General features: G+C 41.6%; 1 protein-coding gene across 1 annotated transcript; it reads left to right on the top strand.

Annotated features, from left to right (window-relative positions):
- The first annotated feature begins 4235 nt into the window (after positions 1-4235).
- Positions 4236-11667, top strand: olfml3a (olfactomedin-like 3a). Its single transcript, XM_020651358.2, has 3 exons — positions 4236-4637; positions 6339-6654; positions 10406-11667. Exons 1-3 carry the CDS (start codon positions 4527-4529, stop codon positions 11188-11190), a joined length of 1212 nt encoding a protein of 403 aa, XP_020507014.2. The 5' UTR covers positions 4236-4526; the 3' UTR covers positions 11191-11667.
- Positions 11668-11706: the final 39 nt, after the last annotated feature.

Genomic DNA, 11706 nt, shown 5'->3' with positions numbered 1-11706 from the left:
CCCTCCCACATATATCTTGTGAGTGACACTTTGGAGGGGCCAACCCCCTGCTTGGAAACCGGCGGGGTTATCCAACACTATATATCTTCATTCATTAAAGTCTGTCCCGCACTTCTCTGCTGCTAATGATGCTAAAGAAAATAGAGACATAAAAAAGGCGATGAATCAGCCGTGATCTCACCGTCAAGGAACTTTAATATAACAGAATGAAGTCCAAAGAAGAAATACAAAAACACAATAATTCAACCGCACCATAATTAGCTTTCATATAAGTAACCCTAAAGGAAGACAAAGAGGGTCGTGAAGGAGGAGTTTGGAATATATGGTGATGTTATCTGTAGACATGCACCCTCCACAACCCTCAAACGTCTCGACTCGGCCCACCACTCTGTGTTAACCTTTATTACTGGTGACGCCTATCACACACTTTGTTGTCTTTGTTGTTTAACAAGTTTGGGTGGAACTCTCTCAAGGAAAGATGTTGAGCGTCTCTCCTTCGGCCCCTTCAGGGCCACCGTACATCTGTCTCCTGGTTCTTTTAACGCTTATTGTCTGTCTTTTAGTTGAGTCTGTAAATGAGGGTTGGTCCTTAATGATCTCTCAGGTATATAGATACAGGTTGATTGATTGATTGATTGATAAAGGTGCAATGGAGCAGCTGCACAGTGATGCAGGCATGTGCTTTTTTAGATATTTTTTTAGATATTTTTGTGCATTTTTTTATTGGATAGGACAGCTGTAGATGGACAGGAAGTGCTGGGAGGAGAGAGCGGGGGATGACATGCAGCAAACGGCTGAGGTCGGATTCAAACCCACGGTCGCTATAGACTATAGCTCCTATATGTGAGGCACGAGACATAACTAGGCTATCCGGCGTGCACGATATGTGCATAATTAAGGTTGAGCACAAATGAATGATTGTTACTACTTGCATACTTTAACACTCAGATGATGAATCTATATTTAGAATATCTCATTCAACATAAAATATACAAGTGGAGTGCTTTTTTCTGCAGAACAAGACATCTTATAATATTTAAAGTGCATTTTTAAATAGTATTTTTGTACCTTTTAAAGTGTCACACTCAGGGAAATTATCAGAGATCTTATTTCCCCACTGCTCACTTTTCCACATGAAGAGAGATGCTGCCATCTTGTGGACAACTTTGCAACAAGCCAGCAACTCATAGTTGTGTGTTAGTAAATGATGTCATGACTTTGCTCTCTTGTTTCCCTGGAACAAATTAAATCAATTAGACCGGCCCTCAAACAAACGTCTGATAAACAGTTACACCCTCTCATCTCACACCAGCCCGCAGCTGAAAGGTTATGAGACGTCAATATGCCGATGCTAAGCAGAGCGTAATGAATCCTGGATGATGCTTCTGCCCTTTGATCACATCACAACATTCAATGGAGGGATTAGGCCGATAATTAATAACCGATTAAAAATGCACGGTGAGTGTCAGTCAGTGTGTGACGCACGTTTGAAATCGATTTAACGATATGTAGGGGGGAAAAAAGTGGATAAAAGTATAGTTACTCACATCAATCAAAAAGTATGATTGAACCCAACCTCTAGGGCATAAAACCCACCCACACACACATGAACACACACAGCCACTGGCCTGTCAGTGCCCCCCGCCTGCCAGCTCCAGACAGGCAATGTGTTTCAGATTAGATCAAACTCCAGGTCGCCCATTTCGATTCTAAAAGCAGCTGTATGGCACTCTGTTACCTTGACAACACTCTGAGTCTGTCTGTGGTCGTAAAAATAGACGAGGCGGGGTGGTCTGCGGTTGAATACAGGACTCAGTGAAACTGGACAGGGGACGATTCAAAAAAAAAAAAAAAAAAGAGCGTGATTAGAGCTCGGTCATCAAGCTGAGTGTCTCTAAAAGACCCTCAATCAAACTGATGATACAGCAACAAGCTGCAAAAACCTTCAACTTGAACTTTTCTTACTTTGTGAAGTGTGTTTCTCGAGTGTCCGCAGGCTTGATGGTCCCATAGTTTGAACTTCTGGAGGCAGAGAGCTGATTGGAGAGTGTCTGTTTGAAGTTGAGTGTTAACATTTATTTTTGTGAAGTCAATAGATAACACAAAAGAGACTCAAAACGACGGCTAAGAAACACAAGGACGCAGGCACAACACAACTGAACTGAACTGACACAAGATTCAAAATGACCACAAGAAAACAGAAACAGTATTTAAGCCGTGCAACTTGTCAACAGAGAAAGAATTAAATATAAAAAGTCAAGGCAGATCAACCATAAAGATGAAGAAAAAATGACCAAAAAGAGACACAAAGATAAGTACAGATAGTTACAAAGCCACACATGACTTTAAATGTATGCTAAATCAACAAAGAGACAGCAAAACAACCTCAAAAAGACCCAAGTGTCAACAAAAGGATGGAAAATGACAAAAAAAAACAATGCACATCAACTACAGAGATTCCCAAATTGATGAAAAGAGATTGAAAATTACCAAAAAGAAATGAAATTTGTCAGAAAGTGTCATACTCAGCACGCACTAAGTGATAGAAGGTATTCCTCATGTTTCTGGAAACACTGGTGTAAATGTCTTTTTGTATTTAACTACTGAAAACTAGTGGACTGTAGTGATTTTATCCCTTTGTTAAAGTTCTGTATTTATATTTATTTTATGATGATAGAGACATATGGTTCTTAAAAGAAGTATAAAGTAATTGAGGCCTTTGTGTGTCTCTGTAAGTCTCGGCGTTTTCTTAGCCTTTTATTATTTAAAAAAAAAAAAAAAACTTGTTGGTCGTTGTTGATCTTACAATCATTAAATACACTGAATTAAAAACGCTACGCACCGATAACATACATCTTACTATTTCCAAGCAGCAGCACCGTTCCTGATCCGCAGAGGTTAAAGGTCACGCGTGTAATTTAAACCCTCTTGCACTGTTGCTCCTGCAGATAATACACTGTTCACTGTTCACTCACATCACACAAACACAATCTCCGCCTGAGAAGCAGTGAATTGTTATCGACTGATTCAAGCTGTCGATGAGGAAGTGGAGCTGAATGCTGGAGCCAATGACAGATCTACCATGAGCACCAGTGAAGCTGGAACAAATTTACCACTACAGAGGTTGTTTTTTTCCACTTCTGATGTAGCTACAGGTCAGTACAGTACAAGTTCAACTGCAAACAAACAACTTCAAGCATTTTCATGTTAGTTCTGCTGGTGCTGTCTCAGTTAGCGCCGACTTTTCATGAGGTTAAAACAAAAGATCTTAATTTATATGCACACTAAAAGTCGTATTACTCTCAAATCTCTTTTCAACCTGCAAATAAAAAAAAAGAAGGAATTCCATCCACCTGTCAGGTGCTGTTTATGATGCTCCTAATTAAACGGCATAATTATCACACAGGTGTGCTTTGGGTCCTACACAATTAACGACAGCCTCCAGTGTTGAAACCAGTGCACCAGTGCAGTTCCTCCAGTGTCCACTTGAGGCTGGCTCCAAATCTCTCCCCTGTATTCCCAATAAAGGTGGGTAAAATGTACGACAAAGTACAAGAACCACATAAAAGGAAAAAAAATATCAGAGTCTATTTCAGCTGTATTATTACAAGCAAGTCTTAATAATACAAGAATAAAGTAGTACATTTACAAAAATACATTCAAAAATTAATAAATAGGAGTGGACACTGTGAGTGGACACTGAAATGCAGCAAAGTGCCCAGGCTGGAATCAAACCCACAGCCACTGTGAGGAGGACTGTAGCCTCTGTACATGGGGCCAGACATAACCACAAGGCTATCTGGCCACCCAACTTATTAGCTATGATTTTTATAAAAACTAAAAATAATGCAGTCATTGCATTGTTAGATCTGAACAAGTTTCCATTTCCAATATTGCGCCCGCCTTCTTTCAGCTTCACAATGCCTCTTCAGAAACCAGTGGCTGACATCACTGTGACTATAGGTCCATGTTTTATACATTTGATGGTCACAATATACAACAAATTAGCATTCTTACATTCTTTAATTAAATCACTTTCATTGTAGAACTTTAACCTGTAACTAAGTATTTGTTCACAGTGTGGGAGATAAATGTTTTATCTTAAGTAAAAGGTTTAAATCCCTCCTCCGCAATTCATTGACTCTTCAGTGTAAGTTGATTATGACAGGGTGAGCGACATATGCAACAAACACACATCCTCGAGCACACAGCGAGTGCAGCACACTCACTTTCTGAGGACAGAGAGGGGTAAGAGGCTCAAGGCTCCTCCCTGAGAGTTTGTGAAAACATTCCAGCAAAGTGAGAGCAGTCAAAGAATCAGAAAAGTCTCTCTGAGCGGCCTCGTACTCTCTCTATCCTTTCTCTACTCTTTTTGCACATAAGCTCACACTGCACACAAGAGTTTGAGGTTTAAAGGTGAAGCTGATGTGAGGACAGATCTGCAGGAGAGCACATAAAAACCTGAAGGAGCCTCTGAAACTGGGACGGACAAAAAAAGACTCAGCTGTCCCATTGATCGGCTCACAATGAAGCCGGTGTTAGTCCTCCTTGTTTCCACTGCCTGGACTTTGACTGGAGCCCAGTATTACTACCAGGGGCTGATGGATTATCTGGAGAACAGGCTGTTGGCTATCGAGGTAAGAAAGAAAACACAACTTTAAACGGCACATCATTTGTCAACAAAGTGTTGGTTCCCAAGTGACTTCAAAGTCGTTAAAAAATGAGATATTCTTGTCTCCTTGATTGCTTCCTCCTCCTCTTTTTATGTGAATTTAATATCTTAACTAATGCATTCCAATTAATGCAATCTCTGCTCAGCTCATCAACTTTGCAGGCGCCTCTGGGGGGGGGACATCAGTTGATGCATGCAACACGCAGATTCTGTCCAACAATTTTTCTCCAGCCTTTCAGACAATGACACATCCGTAATGAGTACAAGCTCAACCTTTTTGCTGCCATGGCATCAAACATCCAAACAGCCTAATAGAAAGATGTGTTCTGGCAGAGAGGGAGGCTGCATTACAACAAAGAGCCGGAGGGAAAGGAGGAAATGACTGAGAGTCCACTTTTTTGTTTGTTTGGGAACTGGATGAAGCAGAAGTTGTGAAAGGGAAGATGTTTGTTGGTTTAGAGTGGGATATGGATGCAGGAGTCATTTTTATGGACCTCTTATTTAAAGAATTCTTCTAATGCATTCATTAGGAGTCAATTTTCAACGCTGTGATTTTCCCTTTTTTCCATCCGCCGTGTTGCTGGAACACAACAAAAATGCAATCTTAAAGGGGTTAACAGCATGAAATGAATTGTCTATTTACAACTAAATCCCGCTCTGCTCACCTCCCATGTGGCTCCCCTTCCGGTCTCATTTCCAATATGTTGGCTCCGCTCCTGCATTGATGTGAACATGCAGAATCTTCAGCAAGTTTTTCATTGAACTTTCATTTCCATTTGACCACAGGCGCACAGCAAGCAAAGGGAGAAAATGAAAAGGAGGCGGAGGAGATGAAGGAGAGGCCTTCGGTTATTACATTTTTCGCTCTGAGTAATTGACCTGTCAGCCACACTGTGACAGTCACAACACTGATTTCTGTTTGGTGATATGATAATGCTTTGATTGCTTCATATTTTCCCATCTGGGATTTCTCATGATGGGAAACAAGACTAAGGTCTGATCCTTTTCCCCTCCTTGGCCTCACCGCTGTTGCTTTGGAGTGACCTTGATTGGGTCGTGGCCTTTCAGAATAAAACAACAAAGTGTATGGTTGAAATATTAAGTCATATTTTTCAAGGCTTTTTGTGCCTTCATTGTAAAGACAGGACATTGGATATAGACGTAAATCTGAGAAAGAGAGAGAGAGAGAGAGTGGGGAACATGTGGAAAAGGAGTCACAGGCCAGACCTCAACCGGGGCCACCCACTTGCAGGACAACAGCCTCTATGGTGGGGCGCACAGACATAAGGACAGTGTCAACGTGTTTTTAACATTATAATCGTCAGAATGCAAAATGAGCCCCAAAATTGGGCCTTAAATCCTCTAGAGTGTAGCCAGCTTTACTTTACACTCCCTATTTAAGATGCCGCGCTTTTGAAACAAACAAACAAACCAAACAAACTTCGTCATTCCTTGTTAATGAGCAATTGTTAGAGCTCCAAATCCTGCTTAACATCAATATGACGGCTATGCTAGCATCATGACATTAGCTTTAAGCACTGCTGTAACTTCAGCGACTAGCACTGAAGGATTCATCTTGTTGCTGGTGAAAGTAAAACCAGTGAAAAACATCATCCTTTAATGCATTACAACTCATGCTTTGCTTTCTTCTGCCATTGTCCCGCAGGACCGTATGCAGTTCTGGCACGATCAATCCCATCGCTACCACACGGAGCTGAAGGACTTCAAAAAGCTAACGGCTGAGGCCATGGATGCACTGAGCAAAGAGCACAGCCTGCTGTTCAAAGACCTGGAAGGAGCTTCGGTCCGGGTGGATCGGGTGGAGCGGGAGATGGACTTTGTGGAGACCCTGACTTCGCCCCGGGCCTGTGTCAAGAAGGCAGACAAGGTGGTGGAGCAAGGAGCCTGGGGACTGGAGGAGAGCAGAGGGGAGGAAGAGGAGGAGGAAGAAGAGTGGGAGGAGGTGCAGTCCAGACTCTCTGGTGAGTTGCAGGGAAGTACACACACACACACACACACACACACACACTTTTTTTTCTCTGCAGGAGAGGTGCTTTGAGCTCTGCTTTTCATTCATGACAGCCATGAAACATTCAGACTTTATATACTGGCTGCATACAGTAGCTTATAGTTAGATGTAACATTAAAAATCCAAACCAGGAAATAAACCACCAACTTTTTCAGGGTTTTAAGTCTGGGAAAAGCCACTGGAAAACTGGAAACAAACAGAGGACTGTTACAACTCATTTAAGGAAGAGCTTTGAGTCGGTGGACGTCATGTTTTCCAGGAGACATGTGGCTTGATGCAACTCATTAATTTTCAGCTGAGCCACTCCTCTGTTTGAGCTTTTTGAGTTTGTCTTTATAATATTCACAAGCAGAGACAACCTGCTGAGATCAAAAATGCTGCACTGAGTCATTCATGTGGGCCACACAGTGACTCATAACCCCATTAAAGCACCATTAATGTTGTAGGTGTTCATCATGAAAGAGCTGGGTCTTTAGCTTTTTCTTAAAGGTGCAAAGGGACTCTGCATATCGAATGGAGGTTGATCATTGGTTGAAGAAACTGTGAGGCCACTGGAGAGAGATGAACAGCAGAGTGACGTGTTTTTTGATGACCAGTCGCTCTCATCTGCAGAGGTTCGATTATACATGCAGGATCGAAACACTAACCATTTAAAGCGATGAAGAAAATTACATTTTATTGCTGCTTTCGTTTTCACCTTTAGAGTTTTTCAGCTAAAATCATTACATGAGCTTCAAATTCAAACATTTTCTATGATATTTAGGTATAAATGAAGAAGTGGCATTGTTATTGTGTTGCATTGCTGTCCTGCACGTCAGTATAACAACGACAAAGTGTTGTCATTCTGGATTTTTGTTGCTCATATTCATGAAAAAAGAGAAAGTTCCTCACGCCTCTTTATGTGTGCATTAATCACAAGATCTCTATTTTCACACCTAATTGTTTCCAAAAGATAAACCCCTTAATGTTTTGATAAGGAAATCCCTTTGGGACTGTTTATGCAGACTCCATATACAAAGCAAATGAATCAAATATTGATTTCTTTATTATTCTCGCTGACTTCAATCAATAACACATCAATTCAAGAATGATATGGTAGCATCATAAGCGCCATGCTCAGAATCTTAATGATATTCATGCTCTACATAACCAAAGGCAGACCTGTCTTATTCAGACATTTTAATACAAAGTAGATAGTTTGATAATGCAGAGCAAAGCCCCCTTCTTATTACTTTGTGTGTGTAAAATTCTCCCCGTTCATTCCTGAGCTGTGCTGCGGAGAGGAAGCTGCCCCTGAAGCTGTGGAGATACACTCTAAGCTCATAGTCGCCGGACTGAGCACTGTGCACAGTGAGCCATTGTTAAGGTCGGTGAAGTGACCCAAAACAAACCTCAGCGCATTGTGGGGACCCATTTTAAGATTTGTGAGCAGGATGCTGATTTCGCTGCAGGACAACATCAGGGGGGAACATCCTTTGTACGTGTATTTCAGTCAAAGCTTTCCCATCCACCCGACCCCTTCTTCTTCTTCCTCTTCTTCTTCTTGCAGAGCGCTCGCTGTCTCTGTGCTGCACTAATTCTTCCTCTAATTATGAGCCTCTGTGTCCTATTTCCTCCTGCCTGCTTTGAATTTGCCTTAATTTGTGAGCCAGATATTGACTGCTGCAGGCTGCTAGATGTTCTCGAAATGTTAGGTTGCAAATAACATTTCAGTGCAGTAATGGCAATTTGCTGAATCATGCTAATGGAACAAATTGTGTCAGCCAGGGATATTAATCTCAATCAAATGATTATAATTACATTTACTGTACACCAGCAACATATTTTCACTATTCCAGTATAGACATGTAATCAGTGGTGATGTACAGTATCTGAATGTTGCTTCAAAATTCAAATTTTCCTCTTTTATTTCCCCAAACGCGGCTTTAAAGGGCCTGAAAACGTGGCTTCAAATCTTATTTTTCTGTCTATAACATTAAGTATTCTTGACTGCAGGTTTGATCAAACATCCTGAGGTATTATTTCTGAAGAGTTTAACAACATAAAACTCTAATCTGTTCTGTCACGACCGAGTGGTTATGTTTTTTGTATTAGATTGACAGTGGCCCAGCAGCTGAAGCTTACAACCCAAAACCGTCAACATGTTTTTGTTCCAAGGTCACTGCATGTTTTAAAGCTCCATCAATACATAAAAACTGAATATGGACATTTTGTTTCATGCACCACTTTACGTCCAAAGTCAGCCCCATATAAATGTCTCTCAAACCTTCAAATGAAACTTATTTTGTCAGTGTCACCGCTCGAATAAGTAATATGGTTATCTGTGTGAATCTGATATTTATGTTGAAAAGTTGGCATGGCTTAACACGCAAAGTTGTACCCTGATGGTGAAAAGCGGCAGGAGAGCGGTATCCAACAGGGAGAAAAAGACAAAGCCCATTATAACTTTATGAAGTTGCTGAAGCAGTTGAGTATGTAATGTAATGACTTGCACATTATCTGCTGCAGACACAGACACCTCAGGGCTGTATCCAAGATATCCCGGGGAGAATGAGGAAGATTTGAGGTGGGCTGAACGGCGAGACTGAGCAACACCACGTAGCATCCTTTTTTGCAAAGCTAGCTTTCATATTAATGTGCCTTTAAAGTTTACGATCCAATGAGAAGTGGAAGTCATGATATCAAGATGTCAAAGTGATTTGTTTAAGCTTTTGTTATATTTTTATTCACAGAAAAGAAAGATGATTTTTATGCACACAAAGACCCAAATTATTTGTTTGTTTTTTTGTCATTTCAAACTAATAAGAAGAAAACTAATGTGCGCCTAATGTGTCTACTGATGTGCCCCATATACACCGATTAGCGGTAACATTATGACCACCTGTTCTATCTAATGCTGTATTCAATACAACAGTTCTGCCATAAATGCTACTCTACAATGTTTGCTTTTGATGACATGGTGATGATTCTTCTTTATATTTATCATTGAAGTCATACTGGGGGGTTATGAGCTCGAGTGCATTATATTTAAAGGTGTTGGAGCAAAATATTAACTCTTCAGTATAATAATCTCTAGTCCACCTCTGCCTACAATGACTCCAGTAATGAATATAAAGCACAATTATCACCTTTCTGACCTTGTCAAGAAAACCTGAAAATGTAGAAGCTATGTAAAAGTAGAATTAATGGCAAAACTGTCGTATTGGTTTGTATTATTGTCATGCTGTAAGGGTTACAAAGATGCTGTAAGGGTTTCAAAGATGGCGGCAGGCAAAGGTGCAGCGACTCGATGCTCTCGGCATCTAGTGTTGGGTTTGCTTGTCACCAAGAAAATGTTGTTGTATTGCATACAATGGTACTATAGTCTCTAAGGTCTTATTTGTTTGCACATGTTTCAAGCACTCCAACTACATCTTAGACGGTTGCTATTTGTTGGAGATCATTTATGGTTCGACTCAGCTTTGTTCTCTCCATGTTGAATCATCAAATCGAGGGATTAACTGCCGTAAGAATGAAAAAAAAAAGTCTGGTTCTTTCATTAAAATGTTTTGGTGGCCTTGGAAAACTGCGCCTTTCATTACAGAAGGAAACATTACATAAAGCTTTGGCACTGGACAAGAAAAGAATCAATAGCGAACCTGAAGGTCTTTCTTTTTAATCACAAAAACACAATTCTCCTTTTTTGTGTTTTGCTATCTCTGCAGACTGTGTGGAAATCCTCTCTGGCATCAGATCAGTGAAGATCCTGAAGAGAGTGGGCAGCCCTAAGGGCATGTGGACCAGAGACCCCAGATCATCAAAGGTCTACGTCTTTAATGGGACGTCAGGGGACAGCGTCTACCAGTTCAACTCTGTCCGGGACTTTTCCAGCTCTCCGGGCGCCTCCAGCAGCAGACAGATCCGACTGCCCTCTGACTTCAGTGGTCCTGGCAGCGCCATTTACAACGGCTTTTTGTACTACATAGAGCAGGAAGCTGAAACAGACATGCAGGTGGTCAGATATGACCTGACGAGCGACTTTGTGACGGACATCGCCATGTTCCCCGTGGAGAGCAGAGCTGCAGTTTACGGTCTCAACCCAGAAACTGTTGCAGACCTCGCTGCAGACGACGAAGGCCTCTGGCTCCTGTATGCCTCCAGCGACAGTGAACCGAACATCCACCTCGCAAAGATGGACCCTGCCACGCTCGATATAGAACAAATCTGGGACACCCGCTGCCCACGGGAGAAAGCAGAGGCGGCTTTCGTAATCTGTGGCACCGTCTATGTGGTTTATAACACCCGTCTGGCCAGCCGGTCTCGGGTGCAGTGCCTGTTTGACGTCAACGACATGGTGCTCAGCGAGGAGGCTCCGCTGCTCTACTTCCCCAGGAGGTACGGAGCCCACGCCAGCCTGAAATACAACCCTGAAGAGAAACAGCTTTACGCCTGGGACGATGGATACCAAATCATCTACAGACTCACCATGAAGAGGAAGCTGCTGGTTTGACAGCAGGAGGAGTGGTGTCATATTTTCAAAGGCAATGAGAAAAATTATGGTAAAATAGTTCAAGTAGAAGCCTGCAGCAATTCCCAGGAGATATTTAACATAGACTGTATATAAGAATTGGATGTGGCGTCTTATTTTTTAAAGGTGAAGCCAATAAAGTTAAAACCTTTTTTTTTTACAAGCTGAGAACTGTTGGATTCATCCTGCATCTGTGTTTTGAATCTCTTTATACGAAGTGGACGAAGCCTCAGGGTCTGAAGAGTAAAGCCAACAAAATCTTAAACCTGCATTCTTCAAAAGGCAAGCGGAGGGTAAACAGCAATGTAGGAAAAATGTCTCTCCGTGTCTTGTTCAAGAGTGAGGGTGAAATGTATTGACAGTTGGATTGATGTGGCGTCAGCAATAAGTTGTACCGAAGAAATTTACCAGCAAAATTGGTTTCCCTTCATAACTTATTGTCATGAGCTTTGGGTAGTCACCAAAAAGAATGGAATAAAAGCTGTCAGGAAGAGATCT

This window comes from Labrus bergylta, chromosome 12 (assembly GCF_963930695.1).
Source record: "Labrus bergylta chromosome 12, fLabBer1.1, whole genome shotgun sequence".
NCBI classification, from domain to species: Eukaryota; Metazoa; Chordata; class Actinopteri; order Labriformes; family Labridae; genus Labrus; species Labrus bergylta.
The sequence above is the reverse complement of the archived record's forward strand: the minus strand, read 5'-3'. Positions and strand labels throughout refer to the sequence as shown.